The 24,554-nt window shown below is 53.7% G+C and overlaps 1 protein-coding gene across 5 annotated transcripts in view; it reads right to left on the reverse strand.

Annotated features, from left to right (window-relative positions):
* Nucleotides 1-6,149: 6,149 nt before the first annotated feature.
* The window catches only part of EHMT1 (euchromatic histone lysine methyltransferase 1), a 97,994-nt gene continuing 79,589 nt past the window's right edge, over nucleotides 6,150-24,554 (reverse strand). For all 5 annotated transcript variants that reach the window (XM_058659734.1, XM_058659731.1, XM_058659732.1 and 2 more), the window contains 9 exons: nucleotides 22,095-22,249; nucleotides 21,071-21,238; nucleotides 20,809-20,953; nucleotides 20,454-20,531; nucleotides 18,831-18,946; nucleotides 18,277-18,363; nucleotides 17,903-17,981; nucleotides 6,438-6,613; nucleotides 6,150-6,367 (listed from right to left, as the gene is read on the reverse strand). In XM_058659734.1, coding sequence (XP_058515717.1) covers nucleotides 6,190-6,367; nucleotides 6,438-6,613; nucleotides 17,903-17,981; nucleotides 18,277-18,363; nucleotides 18,831-18,946; nucleotides 20,454-20,531; nucleotides 20,809-20,953; nucleotides 21,071-21,238; nucleotides 22,095-22,249 — 1,182 coding nt within the window. In that variant the 3' untranslated portion in view covers nucleotides 6,150-6,189. The remainder of the gene's footprint in view (nucleotides 6,368-6,437; nucleotides 6,614-17,902; nucleotides 17,982-18,276; nucleotides 18,364-18,830; nucleotides 18,947-20,453; nucleotides 20,532-20,808; nucleotides 20,954-21,070; nucleotides 21,239-22,094; nucleotides 22,250-24,554) is intronic.

Consider the following 24,554-nt stretch of genomic DNA (forward strand, 5'->3'; position numbering starts at 1 on the left):
CACGCGGATAGCTCTGCCAGCTGCCTGGACTGCAGGGGCAGTGGTGGCATGGGTACCTGTAGTGCGATGGGTCTAATAAACTGGTTGAAGAGGCAGAATGGTTGGGGCTGCCTGGGACACCCTCCAGGATGCTGGCAGGGGGTGGCCCTCTCCTCCCCCTGGGGCACAGAGATATATTATATATAAAGTCTTGAAATATGGTGTGTCTGGGGGGGGGCACCACCCCTATCCTTGGGGTCCTTTTTTATTTTCTGCAAATCATTCTTTGGGATTTCTGTCCTTGCTGCTGGGGACATATGCCCAGCCCCTGCACCCTGTCTGCTGCTGCCTGGGCAGGGGGATGGGGGCATGGTGCCTGTAATTATTAAACATGAACTCAATTAAAAAGAAAAGGAAGAAAGGGGTAGATGAGGGGGTTCTGTAGTGATTCAGATGATGGAGCAGCCATGTCTGTCCCATGGACACATAGGCAGTCAGAGCTCACACACCTGAACACGTGACCCGGAGCTCACACCTGCACATGTGTGATCAGAGTTCACACACAGCAGCAGAGGTCTCACACATTCACATATTTGCAGCCACAGCCCACCTACCTGTTTATGTTGACAAGGACTCTGCACACACCCAGAGCAGCCATGTCTGTCAGCTGAGCATATATGCATTCAATCAAAACTATGAAATCACATTAGCCACCTCCAGATAAGAAAAACCAAAATAATAGAATAATCATGCTTCATGCAAAGTTTTATGTTTTTAAAAGCTGGAGTTACACAGAGAAAATCTTCCATCCCCTAGCTCTGTCCCTGAATGGCTGCAATGGCCAGAGCTGAGCTGATCCAAAGCCAGGAACTTCCTCCAAGTCCCCTACAGTGACTCAGGGGTCCAAGGTTTTGAACTATTGGCTTTCCTAGACCACAAGCAGGGAATTGAATAGGAAATGGAGCAGCTGGGACTCAAACCAGCGCCCAACAGGATGCCAACACTGCAAATGGAGGCTTAGCATGCTACAACCATGGCTCCATCTCCAAATAATCAAGTTTAACCAGGAAGCTGCATTCCGACAGCCGTGATATGGCACGAAAATGCTGAATACGACGGGTCTGGAACCTGTACACACACATCAGGAGGCAGCACAGCTCAAAGTGGAGAAGGTTCTAGAAGTCCAGCAATGGGAGTCCCTGTGAGAAAATGGATTTAAGGTGGACCATGACCAAAGCCAACTGCAAAGACGGCCAGCTTTTCCTGGCTCACTGCAGCCACTGCCCACAGTGGACCTGAGTGGATGTGGTCACATCCATGCCAGAGGTGTGCATCACGGGACATGGCTGCACATGCTGAGCAGGACCTGCACAGAGGGCCACACACTCAGACCCAGGAAGGGCTGGTGGCACTGGGCAGAGGGTTAGGCATAGCCAGCCTGAGGCTGTGGGCACCGGAAGGGATGGTGAGAAGAGCATGGGTTGCCCGAGGCAGCAGGCTTCAGCAGGGTTTCCACACAGCCCTGTTTCCTGCCGCCGTGAAGGACTGAGCTTCAATCAAAACCAAAACTCATGTAGTCATTCCCATCAAATCTCAGACTGCACCTGGATCCTAGAGCTGAGCTTGACATGCTGGAGTCAGCACAAAGCCGCTACTGGCAGTTTTGCCAGGTGAAACTTTACATTCAGCATGAGCATAAAACTGCCCCAGGTGCAGATAGCAACACCTCCCGGGGAGCCCACATGCCACTGGAAGCAGGCACTTGGGGACACTTCTGGGGAACCCACATGCCACGGGTGCGGGTGGCAACACCTCCGGGGAGCCCACATGCCACTGGAAGCAGGCACTTGGGGACATTGCCCAGGGAGCCCATGTCCCACGGGGGCAGGTGGAGATACCGCCTGGGAAGCACATGTCCCCATGCAAGCCTGGTCTCCCGGCTCACTCCCATGCCTGTTCTTGCCACGGCATCCAAGGAGGCAGCAGGTGAAAGCTCAAGCATGTGGGAGACCCTCAACAGTTACCGGCATTTGGCGAGATTAGCACACAGAAGAGCGCCACCTGCTGGGACCTCAAGAAAAGTGAAAAGAAAACAAATCCTAGAGGCCCCAGGGGCAGCGCAGCAAGCTGGTTCTCTGCCTTGTTGAGCCAACATCCGTACAGGCGCCAGTTCAAGTCCTGGCTGATCCACTTCCCATCCAGCTCCCCAACTGTGGCCTGGGAAAGCAGCTGAGAACAGCCCAAAGCCTTGAGACTCTGCACCCGTACAAGAGATCCAGAAGAAACTCCTGGCTCTTGGTTTCTGACAAGCCCACCTCTGGTCATTGTGGCCATTTGGAAGAGCTGTCCCTTTCTCCTTTCCTGTCAAATCTGCCTTTCAAATGAAAGCAAACAATATGAGAGTATATTCGAATCAGCAAGACAACACAAGGAACACGGAACACACACTGGGTCCCCACAGCAAAGTCCAGAGGCAGAGAGTCCCCAGGAGCCCTCGAGTGTACCCTGAGGCTGTGAGAGGAGCAAAGCCCAGTGGCCTGAAGGCCACTGCCCCTCCTGGAGATGGGCACTGAGGGACAGGGAGCTGCTGTACCAGAGCCGAGCTGGAGGCTGTGAAGGCAGCAGAAACCTGTCATGGAGCCAGTGGAGCTGGCTGGCCAGGCAGGGGCAGGGTGGGCACACTGGCACCTTGGCCTCCATGCCCTATGCAGCAGACTTTCCCTTGCAGCACAGCTTCTGAGTGGACAGGAGTGATCATCTGGGCATGTCTGTTGGTCTCAAGGACGCCACTGCACCAAGAGCCGAGTTTTGTCGCAAAAAGGCATGACCAGCAGCCCCCTCACCTGCACTGCCAGGCCCATGGTGACTGGAGGCTGAGCTGACCCATCCCGGGGCAGGAAGCAGTCCACCCAGGGTGCAAGTGCAGGGGCCGGCGGGTGGAGCACCTGGGGTGGGGTAGAGACCCCTTCCTGGAGCTCAGAGCTGAGCCGAGCCTGATCTGGCCCAGGGGGCTGGGTGCTGCACCCTGTGACTTCCTGCTGCTATGGGAACCAGAGCCTTGGTCCATGCGGAACTGCAGGGGTTGCTGCTGACCCAAGGCCCACAGAGGGTGCAGAGCTGCTGCAGACTCGCCTGGTGTCCTGGCAGCCATGATGAGCCTTGCCAGGCCCTGCGGTGGGGGCTTCCAGGGTCACAGAGAACTCTGGACATCCCAAAGCCTGCGACTGAACAACACTGACTCATTTACCCACCTACACGCCAAGATCGAACCAAACACACAAAGCACAAGCCAGAGGAGGGCTCATGGGGTCTGCACTCCTCCCCATGTGCACACACACATGCATGGATGGACCTGTGGGCTTACACACACACACACACACACACACACACACACGGGCCTGGAGGCTTACACAGCCACACACACACGTACACATACACACAGATGGACCTACGTGCTTACACAGCCATACACACATATGTACACATACACACACACACAGATGGGCCTGCGGGCTTACACAGCCACACACACATACATACACACACACACACACTGATGGGCCTACGTGCTTACACAGCCACACACACATACGTACACACACACACACAGGTGGGCCTGCGGGCTTACATAGCCATACACACATACATACACACACAGACAGATGGGCCTGCGGGCTTACACAGCCACACACACATACGTACACACACACACACAGATGGGCCTGCGGGCTTACATAGCCACACACACATACGTACACACACACAGATGGGCCTGCGGGCTTACACAGCCACACACACATACGTACACACACACACACAGATGGGCCTGCGGGCTTACACAGCCACACACACATACATACACACACACACAGATGGGCCTACGTGCTTACACAGCCACACACACATACGTACACACACACACACAGATGGGCCTACATGCTTACACAGCCACTCACAGAGAAAAACAGGCAAAAAAACATGAACACACAGATGATTGCCCATATGGCTTAACAAACACGTAGTTACACATACACACATAGGTACATGTTTACACTCAGATTTAATGTTTCCCAGTTATCATAACCGAGACACATGCACACAGGTTTCTAAACAATGAATACATCAGAGATACATGAAAACTATCCACTGACAAGGACAAACACATGAAGTCACAGATATGCACACACACACACTAAGGACTTGTGCCCTCACTGTGCACACACTCAGGGACACACACACTAAGGACCTGTGCCCTCACTGTGTGCACACACACTGACACAGTCACACAGAACCTGTGCCCTCACTGTGTGCACACACTCAGGGACACACTCACTCAGGACCTGTGCCCTGTGTGCACACTAACACACTTAGGACCTGTGCCCTCACTGTGCACACTCACACTCAGGGACACACTTAGGACCTGTGCCCTGTGTGTGCACACACACTCAGGGACACACTCACTCAGGACCTGTGCCCTGTGTGCACACACACTCAGGGACACACTCACTCAGGACCTGTGCCCTCACTGTGTGCACACACACACTCAGGGACACACTCAGGACCTGTGCCCTCACTGTGTGCACACACACTCAGGGACACACTGACACACTCAGGACCTGTGCCCTCACTGTGCACACACATACTCAGGGACACACGGACACACTCAGGACCTGTGCCCTCACTGTGTGCACACACACTCAGGGACACACTGACACACTCAGGACCTGTGCCCTCACTGTGCACACACACTCAGGGACACACTTAGGACCTGTGCCCTCACTGTGCACACACTCAGGGACACACTCACTCAGGACCTGTGCCCTGTGTGCACACACACTCAGGGACACACTCACTCAGGACCTGCGCCCTCACTGTGTGCACACACACTCAGGGACACACTGACACACTCAGGACCTGTGCCCTCACTGTGCACACACATACTCAGGGACACACGGACACACTCAGGACCTGTGCCCTCACTGTGTGCACACACACTCAGGGACACACTGACACACTCAGGACCTGTGCCCTCACTGTGCACACACATACTCAGGGACACACTCAGGACCTGTGCCCTGTGTGCACACTAACACACTCAGGACCTGTGCCCTGTGTGCACACACACACTCAGGGACACACTCACCCAGGACCTGTGTGCACACTAACACACGGACACACTCATGCATTCACGTGTGTGCACTCTAACACATATTTGTACACAGACTGTCATGTCATGTGTGTGGGGTGGTAGAGGGAAGCTTGCATGGCTGGGTGCTGTGGGTCTAAGTGCTCACCCGCTCCTTCCCTATTCACCCACTTGGATGCGCAGGCTCCCCAGGAGCTTTAGACATAGCAGACAGGCACCTCATAGAAAGTTGTTTTTTATTATTATTGATTTCATTGAAAACAGAACAAGAAATGGTCTGAGCCAAAAGGGTGCTCTGAAAACTGTCAAAAACATCTGAACAGAAAGGAGATATGACCGCATCGCAAACGCTTCACCCCACGCTGCACTCGTTACAGGGTTTAAAAAGTGGACGCCAAAGAACCGCATGGCCGTCAGCCACCGCACAAAAGGCGGCAGCGAATTCATCCGTGCTATGGGGCTAATGCTTTAAAAAAGTCGGCCCTGTATTTGATTCTAAAATCATTTTGTTCTCTTTACACAGTTGATAGTTCACGTGGTAAGCGGAGACCACAGCAGAATCAGCACCATTGTCTGGTTGTTTTATTTTATTCTTGTCCTAATAATGTTCAGTAATGATAGAAAATAAATCAGTTAATTTGCCATCATAGCATGTTGTGTGAAAATCACCAGGAGACGCTGGTGTCTGCCACACTGGCCAGGCTGGAGCCGGGCCACCCGTACCCAGCAATCCGCCTGCCCAAGGCCTGACCGACAGTATTGCGTCCGCGGGGGCCACATAGAGCCCGGGCTACAGCAGGGACGCCAGAGACCAGAGAAGAAATGAGTGACATTGCAATAAGAAGCCACCACCAGACACACGTGACTCAGGTGGTGTGGGGTCCTGGAGGCTCCTGCGAACACTGTTGAGATGTCCCCACCACCTGTGGACCACCAGCTGGGGAAGCATGGTCTGGCCTCTGAGCCTCCAGGAAGTTGGGCCACAGCCCCGCCAGGACCCCAACATTCGGGGGGAAGTATCCTTTCTAAATGGAGCCTGCTGGCTGGCTGGCTGGCCAGCAGCCTCATAGTGGGTCGCTGGCAGCCGTACAGCTGGTGTCCGGCAGGCCGTTCTGGGCCTCCTGTGCAGTGCTAGCCAGCCGCTGGGCCAGGGCTGTGCTCGAGTGCCGGCATTTGGGCGAGCCGCAGCGGCAGCTGAAGAGTTTGCCTTTGATGTCCCAGAAGCGCTCTCCATAGTCGAACCTGGGGGTGGGGGGATGGTGAGGGTGGTTTCCCTCAGACCAGGACAGCCCCCGCCCCCACACATACATACCCCAGCTGCTCTCCAGCTTGAATGAGGCGGGTGCTGAAGAAGGCGACCCTGGGGAAGCGGAGGTCCTGGTGGGACATGAAGACACGCACGGGCACCAGGTTGGGCTCGCAGTGGTGGTTGATGAAGCGGCTGACGTTGCCGTAGAAACGGGCATCGATGCAGTACACCTCCCCATCCTGGAGGGCAACAATAGAACAGCTCTAGTCTCTCCTGGCCTTCTGCTGGCTGGGCAGGGCGTGGCTATCCATGGGCACCCAGCATGGGAGGCGACCCCACTGTGGGTCTAAGCGCTGTGTACATCACGTGAGCCACAGGCCCCATGGCCAGCCAAGACCAGCTGTGGAGAGCAGGACTTTGCCCCAAGATGGCGCTTGCTATTGTCTTCTCACGGTACAAAGGCAGTAAACAAGTTTTAGGAAGTTGCAGAAGATTGGTTCAAGGTCTCATGCAGTCTGCATGGTGTGCGCGTGATCAGCGTTGTGATTGGTGTGTGTGTGCGTGATCAAGGCTGTGATTGGTGTGTTTGATGCGTGGCAAAGCAGCCCTGTTGGAATTGGCTGTTGATAGGGTTTTAACCTAAGTTTGAGAGAGAACAAAGAAGAACAAAGAGGAGTAGTGGTAGAGGAGTAGTAGTAGTAATAGTAGAAGAGGAAACCTGTAAATATGCTCTAGTTACTGTCCTTCTGTATTATACTTGGATTTCTTGTTTTGTTATGTTATGTAATTAGTTTGTCCTTCAATAAATCCTCATAAGAGCAAGCACCTGTGTCGGAGATTCACTCGCTGGATGAGGGACCCCATTATCTGGTGCCGTGACTCGGATGATAAAAGTCAGCCGGTGAGTACCAAGAAGTTAATTAGCTGAGCAAATCGCTCAGGGAGTTGCTTACAGCTGCAATTAGTTTTCAACTGAGCCTTTGGTCAGGGAGTTTGCAACTGAGCAGATAGCTCAGGAAGCCGCTAAAGGGGAAAAAAAATAATAAAATAAGTAACTGAGCGAAAAGCTCAGGGAGCTGCCTATCGGCAGGGGTGTGCACACCAATGATCGCGGTGAAAGCAACAATTTTTTTGAAATTTGCGGCAAAAATGAAAATTCTTTTGAAGCTCGCAGTGAAACGACGATCCTTTCAAGGTCCTTTCAAGGTCGCAATAAGCGACGGAATGGGGAACGTGCAGTCTTCTGTAAAAATGCAGAATCTTGGGGCTCGGCAGCGTGGCCTAGTGGCTAAGGTCCTCGCCTTGATCCCATATGGCCGCTGGTTCTGATCCCGGCAGCTCCACTTCCTCTCTATCTCTCCTTCTCTCAGTATATCTGACTTTGTAATAAAAATAAAAATAAATCTTTTAAAAAAAAATGCAGAATCTTTTGCAGAGTTTGCTGAAGAAAAACGGCACGCCAGTAAAGGCAAAAACAGTGTTTTCATTTTTACAAACAGTGCACCAGCATGCCCCTTGGTTTTTAGAAGAGGGTATGCTAAATGTGCCACAGTGGGAACATCTCGGAAGGGATTTATCTAAAGCTGATCAACTTAAACCTCTCCCTCCGGGTACTGTGGGATTCTGGTCTCTGATTAAGTCTTGTCTAGTAGATAAGACAGATAAATTCAAGGAATTGTTACAAGAAGGTGAAGCAGCTCTCTGCGAGCTTCAGGAGGATGCTTCTCAGCCAAGTAGTGTTGGTGAGAGAGCAGAACCTGGAAGTAGTCAGGATAGTGAGGAAGAACATTTGGGTGAGGAGCTGGATGCTGTGACCAAGGGCACCGAGAAGCTAGCCTTAAAGCTGCCTAGAAAGGCCCGACGGACTCCTGTGCCACCCCCTGGGGAGCCTCTGGCAGCACCCAGTGCACCGCCTTGGCCACACTCCGATCCTCCCAGGGGGGCTGCGCCCAGTGAGGCCGCAGCCCAGGGAGGTTCAGTCATGGCATGATATTGTTGGAGCCAAGCAAATTTTTCCTGTTAGAGAGGACCGGACCCAGAACCCTGCAATTCGTTTGCATGACCCCTTAAATTTTAAGTTAATAAAAAATTTGAAGATTGCTGTGGATTCTTATGGGGTTCATGCGCCTTACACTATGGCTGTTTTGGATCAGCTGGCTGCTGATGTTTTGACTCCTGAGGACTGGAGGAATGTAGCCAAGGCCACTCTCTCCCCGGGCCAATACTTGCTTTGGAGAGCTGCTTGCCGAGAGCTGGCAATAGATATTGCCCGCCGTAATGCTCAGGCTGGGAACCCCACATGGAATGAGGAGGCATTATTAGGGGAAGGTGCTCATGCTGGCCAGCAACAGCAGATTCAGTACCCTGAGCCATTATATTTACAGGTTGCTAACATAGCCACTGGAGCTTGGAAGGCAATACAGAGTAAGGGTGATGTGCGTTATTCCATTGCAAAGGTGACTCAGGGACCTAATGAGCCTTATGCAGACTTTGTGAGCCGTCTCATGGAAGTGGCAGGGAAATTATTCCCGGATGTAGAACAAGCCATGCCTCTGGTAAAGCAACTTGCCTATGAGAATGCAAATAGATGATGCCGTGAGGCTATACGCCCATGGAAGCATAAGCCACTAGATACTTGGATAAAACTCTGTAGGGATGTGCATGACCAAGTTACTGCAGGAGTAATTCAGGCTAAAGAGCAGGCTAAAGTCATCATGAATGCTATGCGACAGGAAAGACAGGCTGAAAGTTGTACTCACGTTTGTTTTAAATGTTGGAAGTTGGGGCATTTTAGAAGGGATTGTCGCCAGAGAGGGCCGGCTCAACCGACTTCGCGACCTAGGCTTTGCCAATGTTGTGGCAAAGGAAATCATTGGGCGCATGAATGTAGGTCGATGTCCGATGTAATTGGCCGCCCCCTGGTCAGAAGTTACAGGCCAAAAAACGGGCAGCGGGGCCCAGCATCCCGGGGCCCCTACAGAGCTTACGGGGTGCACCAGGACCCACAGGCACAGAAGGAGGAGTCATTCGCCGAGCCACACCTGGCAGCGCGGGACTGGACCTCTGTGCCACCTCCCACTTGGTACTGACTCCAGAGATGGGCCCACAAGCCCTGGAGACAGATTTCCAAGGGCCTCTCCCTGATGGTACAGTAGGAATAGTGTTTGGATGGAGCTCAAAAACTATGCGAGGTCTAGTTATTCACCCAGGAGTAATAGATTCAGACTTCACAGGCATTGTCAAAGTTATGCTTTCTTCACCTAGAGGTATTACAGTTATTACTCCAGGGGAGTGCACTGCCCAATTGTTAGTTCTTCCTAGTTCGCTGGAGAAGTCGCGGTGCAAGTCGAGGTGATGGAGGTTTTGGGTCTTCAGGTGACACTTCAGTCAACCTGTCTGCCTCCCTTAAGGATCGGCCTTTGGCCACACTCATGCTGCGGGGGATCCCCTTTGAAGGGTTGCTGGACACTGGAGCCGATGTCAGCATTATCCGGCAGGCCGATTGGTCTAAAGATTGGCCCTTATGGCAATCTAGTCAGACCCTCCGTGGGCTGGGAATAGCTGACCAGCCACAGCAGAGTGCTTCCATCATTCCTTGGACTGACCGTGAAGGTCATAAGGGCTCTTTTCAGCCTTATGTCTGCACCATTCCCGTGACCCTATGGGGTCGAGAGGACTTAAGTGCTATGGGCCTTCGCCTTAGCAATGAGTTCTATCAAGCCGGGAGCCAGCAGGCATGGAATATCATGGAGAATATGGGCTATTCAGGAAAAGGTCTAGGCAAAAGTGAACAAGGGAGAATAGAGCCAATTCCAATTAAACAGCATCCAGAAAGGACAGGATTGGGTTTTCAGCCGGGGCCACTGCGCAACGACAACGACAGCCACTAAAAATCACATGGGTATCAGATGATTCCATATAGGTGTCGCAGTGGCCCCTGACCTCTGAAAAGTTAATGGCTGCCCAATCATTAGTATCAGAGCAATTGTCACTAGGACATATAGTGCCTTCAGTATCCCCTTGGAATACACCTATTTTTGTCATTAAAAAGAAGTCAGGGAAGTGGCGATTTTTACATGATCTTCGTGCTATAAATGCGACTATGCAGCATATGGGTGCAGTACAGCCTGGAGTGCCTCTTGCCACCTCAGTGCCTAGAGATTGGTATCTTGTTGTGATTGATATTAAAGATTGTTTTTTCTCTATACCTTTACACCCCCAGGATTCTGAACGCTTTGCTTTCACTTTGCCCTCTATTAATCATCAGGGCCCTGATCAGAGGTATCAATGGGTTGTGCTTCCGCAAGGTATGATGAATAATCCTACTATGTGCCAGTTGTATGTAGCTCAAGCACTGTGCCCAGTACGAAAGAAGTTCTCGCAGCTCTGCATATACCATTATATGGATGATATCCTTGTGGCAGGAAAGCAGAGCAATGAAGTACAAGCCGCTCTAGTGTGCTTGAAACAAGAACTGGCACAGTGGAGACTATATATTGCTCCTGAAAAGATTCAGGAGGGCACTAGTGTGAAATATCTGGGGCTGCAAATGACAGCCCGACAGGTTGCCCATTACAGGTTAATATCAGAGTGGATGGTTTGAAGACTCTTAATGATTTTCAGCAGGTGTTGGGACACATTAATTGGATACATCCCTATCTGCGTTTGACTCCCAAAGACTTGGAGCCTCTGTTTCAGATTCTTCATGGGGACCCTGCTTTAACTTCCCCTCGCACGTTAACTCCTGAAGGGCGTGCTGCCCTTGATTTGGTTCAGCGGCGGCTTCAGGAAGCTCAGGTGGAGCGTTGCGATCCTTCACAACCTCTTTCAGTTTTAGTGATTTAGAGCATCCCAGCTGCTTTGTTGTGGCAAGGAGGACCATTGGTGTGGATTTATCTCCCTATACAACCCACTAAGGTCCTTGCTATTTTTCCAGAGCTTATGGGTCAAGTAATTCTTAAAGCTGTAGAGAAAGCTCGAGAAGCTTTTGGTATGTACCCTACTTTGTGTGTTACTCCTTATTCCAAAGAAATTATTGTCAATTTATCTCAATAGATGTCTGGGCCATTTTGGTGTCCTGTTTTTCCTTACATTTTGATACACATTATCCAGCCCATCCTTAGGTACAATTTTGTAAAGAAGTTCCTTTATGTTTTCCTAGAGTGGTAAGAAAGAGGCCTATTGAGAAAGCACGACTTGTCTTTACAGATGGGGCTAAAGGTGGTACAGGAGCAGTTCTTTTAGATACCCAAGTTTTCCCTGTTGCAGTTGCTTCTTCTTCTCCTCAAGCAGCAGAGTTGGCTGCTGTTGTCCTAGCCCTTCGGCTGGTGCCCGAGCCCCTAAATCTTCTTTCCGATAGCTTATATGTGGTGAATGCTGTTAGATGTCTTGAGATGGTGGAGTATATTTTGCCTCGATCCACAGTGCATGAAGCCCTGTTTTTAGTCCGTCAACTATTGTTGTCCCGGACTAATCCCCTCTATGTGGGCTTCATTCGGGCACATTCCAATTTGCCCGGGCCCCTGGCTGATGGCAACGCCAGAGCTGATTTTGCTTCTAGATGTCTTCTGGCATTCTCCGTGGAGGAAGAGGCAGAGCGTTTTCACCAGCGGTGGCACGTTAGTGCCAAGACCCTGGTGAAATGTTTTCCCATTTCTCGAGATGTGGCCCGCAATATTATTAAACATTGCCAACATTGTGTCCCCTTTCTTTCTCAGCCTCATTCTGGGGTTAATCCCCGTGGTCTTATGCCCAATCATGTATGGCAGATGGAGTACCCATGTTCCTAGTTTTGGTCGTCTTTCTTTTGTCCATGTTTCTATTGATACTTGCTCTGGGGTTCTTTTTGCCTCAGCTCATACAGGAGAAAAAGTCCAAGATGTTATTTCTCATTGTCTCCAGGCCTTTGCAGCCTGGGGCGTTCCACAGTGTTATAAAACTGATAATGGTCCTGCCTACACAGCTAAAGCATTTAGCACATTTTGCTCTGAATTTGGAATTAAGCATTCTACTGGCATCCCATATAATCCTACAGGTCAAGCCTTGGTGGAAAGAGCTCATGCGGTAATTAAGGCCCTGTTAATAAAACAAAAAGGGGGAGTTGGAGCCTCCCTATACCCAAAAAGCCCTAAACATCAATTGGCTCTAAGTAACATACATTTTTAATTTTTTGAATTTGGATTTGGATGGGCGTTCTGCTGCTGAGCGTCACGCAGCAGGCCCAGGTTTTAGCAAGGATTGGGTGATGTGGAAGGATGTATTAACAAAACAATGGAAGGGCCCGCATCCTGTCCTACGACGGACGCGAGGTGCAGTTTCTGTTTTTCCACAGGACTCGGACGGACCAGTGTGGGTGCCAGAACGTTTAACGCGAACAATAAGAAAATCAGAGCAAGATGAACCTGTGGATGTGGTGGATGCTGACCGGACTGATGTTTCTTCAGACAATGGAGGCGTGGACTCCAGGATTCCCGCTGACTAATTCTGCCACCGCCAAGCCTGTACCCCGACGTGGTGTTATGGAATGGCAGTTAATTATTTTCCTCAAGTTACCAAAGTGCTATGTTCCTTTCATGTGTTACCTGTGTTGGTTGATTCCACTTTTCTAAGGCCTCAAACTGATGGAACTCATATTGATGAGCATAATGTTACATTTCAACTGCAAGATTGTGTTCCTACAGATGGAGGTCCAGTGTGTAATGGTCTTGTTCAATCTGTAGAGCCTTGTTTGTTAACACATGCTATTAATGTATGTCATTTTACTGTGTTTCCGGCAGCTAATTATTCTGTGTTGTATGAAGTTAAGCCTCAGTATATTTGCTTGGCTAATGCTAGGTCTGATGAATTGGCATTTATGGGATTACCCTCTCCATTTTGTTGGGTGCATTGAGCACCTTGAGGTTCTTTATTGGTTTGGTGATATTTTTTATCTGTTGCCTGATCTGGTGGAGGATGTTCAAGTTTCTTGGACGCCTTGTGTGTTGCCTCTGCCATCAATTACTGTTTCTTTGCCCATCGCACAAATCCTTCAAAATTCTGAACAGTTGAAAAATCATTTGAAGCGTAATGAAAAACAGTTGGAAGAGTATCGAGTAGCCACCACTATAACTAGTGGCAAATTACTCCAAGTGCAGACTGCTATAGAGCATGATTCCAATAGTAGATGGTGGGATTTTCTCTTCTCTAGCCCTACCGCCACGCATCATTTTTCTGGAGTGTTTATTTTTCTGAGCTGTGTGTTTGGTGGTTTAGTGTTTTTGTGTGTTTGCAATTGTGGAATGTATGTGTATACCAAGAATCAATCGCGTAAGAACCTCCTGCAACAGCAGGTCCTGGCTCAAGCCGTTCTCGCTCTCCAAAAGAATGATTCCCCTAAGGTATGGCTTAACATGCTGGATCGGTAGTCAACGACGGGTAAGTATCCAATAAGGCTTTACCAACCTAAGACAGGCGCCAGGAGCCAGGTGGTTAGCCGATGACGGGTAAGGGAAGCTGAATTTGGAACACCTAAGACAGGCAGGATCCCTTAGTTAATAAAACAAAAAGGGGGAATTGTGGAGAGCGGGACTTTGCCCCAAGATGGCGCTTGCTATTGTCTTCTCACGGTACAAAGGCAGTAAACAAGTTTTAGGAAGTTGCAGAAGATTGGTTCAAGGTCTCATGCAGTCTGCATGGTGTGCGCGTGATCAGCGTTGTGATTGGTGTGTGTGTGCGTGATCAAGGCTGTGATTGGTGTGTTTGATGCGCGGCCAAGCAGCCCTGTTGGAATTGGCTGTTGATAGGGTTTTAACCTAAGTTTGAGAGAGAACAAAGAAGAAGAACAAAGAGGAGTAGTGGTAGAGTAGTGGTAGTAGTAATAGTAGAAGAGGAAGCCTGTAAATATGCTGTAGTTACTGTCCTTCTGTATTATACTTGGATTTCTTGTTTTGTTATGTTATGTAATTAGTTTGTCCTTCAATAAATCCTCATAAGAGCAAGCACCTGTGTCGGAGATTCACTCGCTGGAAGAGGGACCCCGTTAACCAGCCAAGCCCTGGCCCCCAAAACAAGCAGAGCTGCACACGACAACCCCAGTAGGCAGAGCACGGCCTCCTGTCCAGCGGCACCTCAGTGCCAAAGTCCAGCAGGGGTTGGGGACAGGGAGGACAGGCTGGCAAGACAGGATGAGAAACCTTGACCCTGTGCAGCAGGAGGGATCTCAGTGAACAGTGATATTTAGTGAGTGCAGCCAGGGGCCTCAGCTCTACCAAGCAGAGCTGCAGCCCAGTGGGGCCTCAAGGGTGAGCAGCTGGTGTTTCCTGTGGGACAACGGCCACAAAGGAGGTTGTCCTCAGATACACACACCGCAGGTGCCCTTCACCAGCAACATGCACGCGCACACACACACACACCAAGTTGCCCTCGTAAGTACTGAGAAACCCAGATGATGAACGCGCTGCCCAGCAGCAGGAGAGGGCCCTGAATCTTAGGCCTACGTCCACTACAGTGGGGTCAACTGCCCGGCCTTGCCTGTGCCAGGCCCATTCCAGGGAGGTGTTGCAAGAGTCCAGTCACGGCTTTCCAAGCAGGGCCGGATGCAAGGCACCAACCAGCCTTGAGTGGAGGCCAGGAGCTGGGAACCCCTGCTTACCCATGTCCGCAGCCAGGGCAGCTGGGCTTGCCCGGCACAAGGTGGAGTACTGCATGGAGAGTCCGGTCTGGGCTTCTGTCTCTGCAGGCTCTGGGGTGCTGTGGACATGCTAAGACTTAAGGAACCTATGACCCTGAACCCAGGAAAGGCCAGGGGCCTCACCTGGGGTGGGCAGCAAGGGGCCATGGGACTGTGACCTTGGACCCGATGCTGGGATCCTGGCAGCATCCATTCCGAGGCCAGTGCCCGAGGCCTGCACCTGGGGAGGAGCCCCATAGCCTCTTATGCAACTGTGAGCAGCAGTAAGGTGTCACCAAACGCCTCTGGGACTTGGTGCCAGCTGCTAGGACCCTGGAGGGGCAAATACTAACTGCCCCTGACCCACTGCAGTCATCCCAGCCCAGACAACGTCACTGTGGCTGAGGGGCGGCCACAGGCACCAGCAGACACTGCTCTGGTCATGGGGACAGAGGGCTCAGGATGCACCTCAGCACATTCCTGTGTGGGACAGAGTGTGGACAGTGGTGAGCCCCGGAGTTGCTGCAGGGAAGCCACCTGCTTAGCAGGCACTCGACATAGCAGACTGCTAGGAGCTCCTGATGAGACAGCCACAGCTGAAGGCCGGCAGTGAAGGCACAACCAGAGCAGGTGCAAGAGCTCCGGGGGCCACATCCTCTGTCATTCTTTCATTCCCCCTTCACTCCCCATGCAAGCCACAGACCTGGGAGCCACCTGGAACCCAAACAGGCTAAGAACAGAGGTGAGACCGACACCAACAGGGACAGCAGTCAGTACCAGCACAGACCTGACACCCCACAGTAACAGAATTCACCCTTGAGAAGCCCAGCGAGCTGCACGGCTAGAATCCCCCTCGTGGGCCTGACACCAATCTGCCCAAATCATTCGGAAACTCAGAAGGGAGGGAACTGTTCTACAGTCATCCTGAGGGGCCACACGAGGACACATCCTAGCACATCCACCCAACAACACAGCCCCCAGTGGGGCTCATCCAGGGCTGCTAGAGCCAGGCCGACATGCGCAGGTCAACACATGTGCTTTGCTGCCTCCCTCAACTCCGCGGGCCACCCAACTCACACAGCCTCCACAGAGGCAGGACACCCCCTCATGAGGAAAGCTACACATTAGATAGCGAAGGAAGACACCCAATGTAATAAGGCAAAGCCAGTCCTCACTGAAAGGGAACAGCTGGAAAGTGCTGGAACACACCACGTGTACTTCAACACAGCAAGAAGACATGAACAACCTCCTGGCGGACAACACAACTCAGCCTCCACCGAAAGCCCTCAGCAGGTCCAGCTGGGAGCCCTGCACGCGGGCCTGAGGCACTGAGCTGTGCGTGGCTTTCACATCCTCAGAGAGAAGCGACACTCCTGGAAAGGCAGAACTGCAGGGTAAGGGCAGCCTGTGGATGATAGGATGACGAGTCACACCAGGAGTACACAGAATCAATCAGCCATGGCTAACGAGGCCAGGGAGCAGAGGCCCCAGGGCGGGGCTGAGCAGGGTCAGCAGCTCCCAGCCTCCTGCTAGGTACACCCCGAGAGGGAGACAGGAAGTCAGGCGCATGGGTCCCATCCATCCGCCTGGAAGGAGCTCCTGGCTCCAAGCTTCACATGCGCCCCGCCCACTGCTGAGGGCACTCCCAGGAAAACGCCTGCTCCTGTCCTTCCTTCCACAGACAGGATGTCCACCCACAGGGACTCAGGTGCCTGAGAGGCACGCTGAACACACCATCTGCATGACCCACGCAGGTAAGCTCCATCACATAGTCCCACAGGTGTGTAAAGTCCATGTGTGTGAGCTCATGTGTATGTATGGTGTGAGCTCATGTGTATGTATGGTCCACATACATGTACGGTCCACACGTGTGTTAAGGCTCATGCATATGTAAGGTCCACCAGCGTGTAAGGCTCACACGTGTGTGGTCCACAGGCATGTAAGGTCCACATATGTGTATGGTTCACACTTATGTGAGGTTCACACATACAGGCTTTCACAGCTGTGCAATGCTGGCCCCAGCCGCTACTGTTCTATAAAACAAGACATGAGGACATTCTCATAGCCTCTGGGGTGACGAGGAAAGCCCCAAGTCAAAGACCTTGCAGATGACCCTAAGGTACAGCAGCCCCTTGGGTGGGGGCTCCTGCAACATGGCCCAGGGACCCCACCCCAGGCAACACCCTAGAAGAGAAAATCAAGGGCTACACAGATTACAGAGGGCTCACCGGCACCCCATTCCAACACACACACACACCCAGGCAGGGGGATGCGAGGCCAGGGACGCTCCAGATCTAAGATGGGCAACCATCCTGGCTGATGCTGTATAAGCTGAAAGCCATGCACTCACTCGCTTGTCAGGGCGGGTGTCGAACCCCATGGGTCAAGCCTGTGGGCCCATGCAAGGCTCAGCTGTCCTACTTTGATCCAACCAACGCACTTGGTGGAAGACCCTGATGGCGCTCCTGGCTGCGGCCTGGCCCAGGCAGTGGACTGCTCCCTTACTCAGGGATGTGTCCTCCAAATAAACAAAATCTTAAAAAACAAACAAAAAACACCAGGCTGCAATTTGATTCACTTTGTCCAGTGAATAAAACCACCTAGAAAATCTGAAAAATCTGCTGGAAAAATAAACACTCAACAGAGACTGCACAGACCCACTGTCCAGAGAATCCCAGGCGACTGGGAGCACGGCAGTGGACGCCGGGCAAGGGCCGGTGCTCACGGGAGCAGGCACGGGGAGCACAGCAGCTAGGTGGTATCAAGCTCAGCACACATTAGCTGTGCATGCATACGGCTCAGCAAAGTTGGTTCCCCAACACCTACACACCCTGCCAGGGTGAGCTCAGCTGCCCTTGGCTACAACAGTCGGACACGTTACCTTATTGTCAAGGTCAAAGAGGTAAGAGTCTTCTTCCCGAACGTCTGCTTCAGAATCAGAGACCAGCTCGCCCACATACCTGCGGGAGGGGAGGCAGGTAAGGCTGCGAGCTATGGACAGCACGCGCTGGGGTGCCAGGGCTCGGGCCCTCAGCAGCAACAGTGCCTGCACAACGTGCCCAAGGCCACAACCAGCGTGTCACTATGTGGACTGGAGCCTCCAGAGGGCCTTAGAAGAGCCGAGGATATAAAAACAGGCTTTTCTGACAGGCTCAGGCACTGGCCAGGGGCCAGCACCGACAAGAGGCAGGGACCCCAGGCCCTGCTCTCAGAAAGGACACAGCAAATGACCCGGGCAGCCGCAGTCTCACTTACTCGCAGACGAAGGTGCCCAGGGGGATGTCCTGTAGGGAGCGCACACCCCAGCCCATGTCCTGCGTCCGGTAGAGCTGCAGCCTCGCCCTGGAAGACAGTCAGTGTGTGGGTGACACCAGCTGTGTGCCAGCCACGTGCAGTGGAGCCACAGCGACAGCTGACCAGGAAGTGACACCCATGGAAGCAGCCTTTGCCTCCACGTTCTGATCTGCATGTGGGCACTGAGTTGGCTGAGGACCACAAGTGGACCTCACCATGGAAACCCTTCTGCCAGGGGGCCAGAGGGCCCAGTGGCCCATGCACAGGGACACTGCAGCTCTCTGAGGGCCTGTCAGAGCCTGCCCTGGCCCCGGGACACCTTGTACACATGGGCAGGTGCAGCAGCACGCTGGGGACAGGCCCCATGATGACAGAGGGGCCTTAAACCTGGGATGAGGTCTGCCCACTGGCTCTCCATTTGCTTCCTTTGCAAGCTGGGCTCCTGTCAATGACAGCAGGGGGGTGTCTCTGAAGAAGAGCACCCCACACGGGATGGCGCAGGGGTCCCAGCTCACCTGAGGCCATTCTGCACAACACGGTTGCGGCAGTTCCTCCAGCAAGAGCAGGCATGGTTGCACTCAAAGATCAAGGGTGGCTCTGCCATGTTGAACTCCGGCAAGAGCCGGCCATCCTGCGGGCAGAAAAGGGTGTGTGCCACCAAGAGCCCAAATGGCCACAAACTGACAGGGTGGGTCCTCCTTGCAAGTGCCTGACCCCTGCTAGCCCATCTAGGAGCCCAAGTGCCTGGGCCCTGCACCCACAGGGGAGAACTGCATGGAGTACGGGCTCCTGGCTTTGGCCCGATCCAGTGGACAAGTCTGTGTCACTCACCCCTTTTAGAGCAGAGTCAATTGGGCTGCTCCTATGGCATAATAGGTGAAGTCTCACCTGCTGTGCCAGTCCTGGCTGCTTCTCTCCCGACCCAGCTCCCAGCTAATGTGCTTGGAAAAGCAGCTGACGATGGCCCAAATGGGGCTGGCACCATTGCAGGGCGTCTGGGGAAGCACCAGGGACTGGCCCATGTGCGTGGACCCTGCGCCACATGGCAGACTTGGAAGAAACTCATGGCTTTGGAATGGCTCATCTGTGGCCACTGTTACCAATCAGGGAATGGAAGATCTCTCTTTCCCTCTCTGTAACTCTGACTTTCCAAGTAAAATAAATATATCTTTAATAATAAAATAAATATTTAAAAAAAATAAAACCACTGGCATAAGTGCTTGGGCTCCTACACCCCGTGGCAGACCCGGAAGAAGCTCTTGGTTCTGGCTTAGGACCAGCCTGGCTCAGTCTGTTGAGACAATTTAGGGAGTGAACCAGCAGAAGGAACATCCTTCTCTCTGAAAATCTGCCTTTTCAATAAAAATATATAATCTTTTAAAACAGAAAATCTTAAAAAATAAAACAAAACCCAGACAGCTTTCTGGTCAGACTCCCACCTGGGGTAGACCCGGCAAGCAACCTCATGCGGTGGCCAAGGCTCCTGGCTGTCCTGATGGCTGCTTCACAAGCCCCAGTCACACAGGACATGGTCCTTACTGCCCCTAACGCTGGGCTGGACGCACAGGGCTGCGTGTGGGCAGCCTGGGCTTAGATCTGCCTGAGGCTTTGGTTGCATTTGCTGCGGTCAGGGCTGACTCAGAAGGCTCATGCCCATCCTGCACGGGGACACTATAATCTTGCCCCTGCCCTTTTCCCAGCACTCACCCCATCCCCAACATTCCTCTCTGGCATCTGCTACTGCGCCTTAGTCCCATCCTGCTGTGGCCCCCAAGGCCCCTCTCCTGCCCTGTTCCCTGGTCACTGCTGAGCCCACAGCCTCCATCTCTCAGGCTGTGACTGCTCCCAAGACACCAACAACAAAGACGTCATTTTCTCCATGGTGGCCAGGCCAGGTCACCACCTAGTGCCACACATGGCTGAGCAGAAAGGAAGCTGGCCCTAGCCTCAGGGACTTTCACAGCCCACACCACACCCAAGGACCCTCCTCAGAGCAGCCTGGCCAGTCCTGCCCCACCTGACTCACTGCCACCCATCTCCCCAGGTGGTAGCAGTCTCAAGTGGTCAGAGCAGCCAGAGCTGAGCCGTGGAGGGGCAGGGCCCTTCCGTGCCACTCTGAAGCCCCAAGGCGGCCTCACCTTGTCGTACCAGCAGCGCATGCTGAGCTGGCCGCACATGCAGTTGCTGGAGGAGCAGTCGTCGATGCACACACAGTACTGGAACAAGGCACACATCCGTGAGTGCTGTGCTGCCAAAGAGGCCCTGAGAGGGTCCCGGGGAGAGGGGCTGCTAGAGACATGCAGGCAGGTGGGAGAGCTGGGTGATTAGTAAGGGGACGGATGGGCAGGAGTCCGCATGCTCACTGGTGGCAGCAGGACACGGGGGTCTGGGGGTGTGGAGGACACAGCTGACCTCAGGCCAGACGGGGAGCACAGACTGCAGGGGGGCTCTCCCCAAGGCCAGCAGCAGACAGCCTTCCAGGGCCACACCAACCTGCAGGTGAGTGATGTTCCTGTCGATGCTCATGGGGGACGTCACGCAGTTCTGGGAGACATACTTGTAATTGCTGGGGCAGGGCTCACTGTCCACACCGTTGACACAGGGGATCGGGATGCGCTCATAGCCTCGGGCAATGTCTCTGGGACAGGGGGGCGCCGTGGGCAGTGACACCGTGACACAGTGACACTGCCTGGTGGGTAGTGGGTGGTAGGGTGGTGGGGGGAACCTCAGGTGGAGGGCTGGCGTGGAAGCTCACCTGCTCACCGTCCGCTCCGCAGGGACAGGCCTATCGGGGGCCGCGTCCCGGAGTGCCTTGCTCATCTGCAGGGCACTCCACACCTGGGAGTTGAGGCTGGCACACTGCAGTGGCGTCTCCCCTTCCTTATTTTTTAAGGTGACGTCTGAATCCCGGGAAAGAAAGAGGCTGCAAGGGAACCAGGAGCCGGCACGACGGTCACAGCTCAACGAAGCCCGCTGTCAACCGGCACGCGAGAGCCCCAATGTCCCCCGAACTACTCGGCAGGAGGGGTAAGGAAAGGGGATGCTGCCCCATTTCTTAGGTTTTTCTTTCAAATTCACCCTCAGGGATACAAAGGATGGAGAAAAAGCACTGAGACTTGGGCACAGAGGCAGCACCCAGAGGCATGCTCCCAACCCAGGTCCAAACAAGGGGCACTGCCCTTAGAGTTGACTCGCGGGGAGCTGCCAAAGGTCATGGGTCCAACATGCAGACACAACAGAGACCACCATGTGGAGGTGGGGGAGGGGGTGTCACAAGATTTCTCAAGACTGGGTCCCTGCCAAGCTTCCCCGCTGACCACGGCTGCAGGTCCCTGGCCATCCGGGCTCCTGACCACACTGACTGAGTGAAGGACATATGGGGAGAAGACCAAACAGTCAGGACCTGCACCCCACCACTGTCTCCAGTCCCATCCACAGGGCGCCCAAGCCACAAGGTGGAGCTGGGCACCTGAATGGAGAAAGCCCTGCTCCAGCAGCAGACCCTGTGTCAGCCTGTACAGGGACACACAGACTAGGGTCAGCCCGCTCAGGGACACACAGGCCAGCGTCAGCCTGTACAGAGACACACAGACTAGGGTCAGCCCGCCCAGGGACACACACAGGCCAGCGTCAACCTGTACAGAAATATACAGGCCAGGGACAGCCCACCCAGGGACACACAGGCCAGGGTCAACCTGTACGGGGACACACAGGCCAGGGACAGCCCGCCCAGGGACACACAGGCCAGCATCAGCCCGCCGGGGCAGCACCACACTCACACCACACAGTCATAACGGTTCTCTCGGGCAGCGATGTGCAGGGGTGAGTCTCCATGGATGTTCACGGCATGTAGGTCACACCTAGCGGCCAGCAGGATCTCTGCTATGTCCACGCAGCCCGAGAATGCTGCCCAGTGTAGGCAAATATTCTCTTCCTGGTGGACACAAGCAGAACTCAGTGAGGGCAGCTCTGGCTCCCAGGTGGCGCTGCACCAGGGCCTACCCTCCCTGTCCCCCACAGACCAAACGCCCTCTGAGCTGGGGTGGGCACCAACTAGGCTAAAGGAGCATGGCAACCAGGCAGGAGATGAAAATCAAGGCAAGAAAATCGAGGGCTGCAGCACCCAAGCAGAAATCACCAATCCCAAGTGCTCTGAAACCAGAGGTTAGTCACAGGAGAAGGCCTGCCCTCTCACAGGAGAAGGGTCTGAAAACACCGACAACATGTCTGTGAAGTGACTCAGAACTGTGGCAGCACATCAGGGAGGTGCTCTGGCTCTCGCCGCAGAGCTGGCTCCCAAGCACTCGCCCTCCACGCCTTCCAGCTCAGTGAGCAGGAGAGACAACAGGACAAAAGCCAACATGTTCCCTCCTGACCGAGCACTTGCCCTGGGCCCCGTCCTGGATCCTAGTCCGGCAGCCTTTGTCTGGAAGCCGCACCCCTGCACAGGGCATTCTCCTTCAGCGCTCCATCAGTGCAACCCCTCTGAGAGGTGCCCACTCACCCAGAGCCTCCTCCTAGGGGCAGTCCAGTTGCAACAGGCCCTGCCGATAGCCCTTCCGTGAGCCCACTCCAGAGACACAGCCCTGCCCCCTCCCCTGCCGACTCTCCCTTGGCAGCACGGAGCCATAGCCTGCCCAGCTCCTGGACCTCAATGGCTCCCCAGGATATCCAGCAGGGCAGGGTAGCCACATGACAACACCAAGGCTCTGAATCAATGCCCAACCCCAGACAGGACGCATCTCAGTACAGGCAGCCCCAAATCCCGCACAGTGGGACTGACCCCGCAGAGTACCCCAGAGCCAGGCTCAGGGCTGCTGATGGGAAGACCAGCCTCACCAGCACCCCACATGACAGCATCTGTGTCTCTTGATATTTGGCAGGAGGTCACCAGACGGCCACAGAAACAGGGCAGAGAACCCAGCTCCCCAAATCACAGCAGACACCGATGCTGGCACTGGGAGAAGAGGCCACCACCACAGCTGTGGGCAGCTGTTCTCCACGTGCCCAAATGTGGAACGCAGACCTGGCAGAGCTGTGGGCAACCATCTTCCAAGTACCCCAAGGTGGCACACAGATATGGCAAAGCCATGGACAGCTGTCCTCCAAGTGTCCTAACGTGGAACACAGATGACACAAGGCCATGGGCAGCCAACGTCCAGTGTCCCAACGTGGGACACATATGTGGCAAAGCTGTGTGCAGCTGTTCTCATGGTGCTATAAAGCCAGGCAGAGCCAGACTAGAATGTACCAAATGTAGCTTCAGCAAACAACCCAAACTAAACACAGCTGGAGAACCACAACACCTCCGTCAGTGGTGCAAAGAGCTCAGTGGGACCACTAGGGGACCACGACTCCTCCGTCGGTGGTGCAAAGAGCTCAGTGGGACCACTGGGGGATCACGACACCTCCGTCGGTGGTGCATAAAGCTCAGTGGGACCACTAGGAGGACCACCACACCTCCGTCGGTGGTGCATAAAGCTCAGTGGAACCACTAGTGGGGCCACGATTCCTCCATCAGTGGTGCAAAGAGCTCAGTGGAACCACTAGGGGGGCCACGATTCCTCCATCAGTGGTGCAAAGAGCCCACTGGAACTGCCAGGCAGGGCATCCTCTGAGCTCCCGCATACGCCCATGGGCACACACTCATCAAGGAGGCTCCTAAATGCACACACCTGCAAAGCTACACACAACAACACCACGAGGCAAACACCCGAGGAACCCTAAGCTGCCCATTGTCACTGAGCCTCCAGCTGCCCCAAGGACAAGAACCTGTGACTGCCCACACCACACCTGACACCGTTCCTGCTGTCTCCTGCCCACTTCAGAATGCCCCATGGCAGGGCCCTGGTTCAAGCTCTGCTGTCTGTTTCCATCTCCTACCAGGCAGCAAGGCACTGACAAGGGCTCTGAATGCCGCCCAGGCCACAGAGCCCAAGGAGGAGCACTGTGTACCCAGCAGGCTCTGGGTTGTGGGTAGGGGGAAAAGGTGCCAGCAGGGAGGGTCCAGGGCTCCACCTGCACTCACAAGCAGCTGCCCTCACTCAGGCTGTGGGCACAGGCTCCATCAGTGCTAAGCATCCTGAATGTTCATGGACACATCTAGCCCTGCCTGGCCATGCCTCCTCCACATGAGCTGTCACTGTGGCTGGAGCAAGGTTCCTCTCACCTGACTCTAAAAACCTATTTTCTGCAGGAAGTCACCAGACAGCCAGAGCAGACTGATCCTACAGAAGTAA

The sequence above is a fragment of the Ochotona princeps genome, unplaced genomic scaffold (assembly GCF_030435755.1).
Source record: "Ochotona princeps isolate mOchPri1 unplaced genomic scaffold, mOchPri1.hap1 HAP1_SCAFFOLD_138, whole genome shotgun sequence".
NCBI lineage: Eukaryota > Metazoa > Chordata > Mammalia > Lagomorpha > Ochotonidae > Ochotona > Ochotona princeps.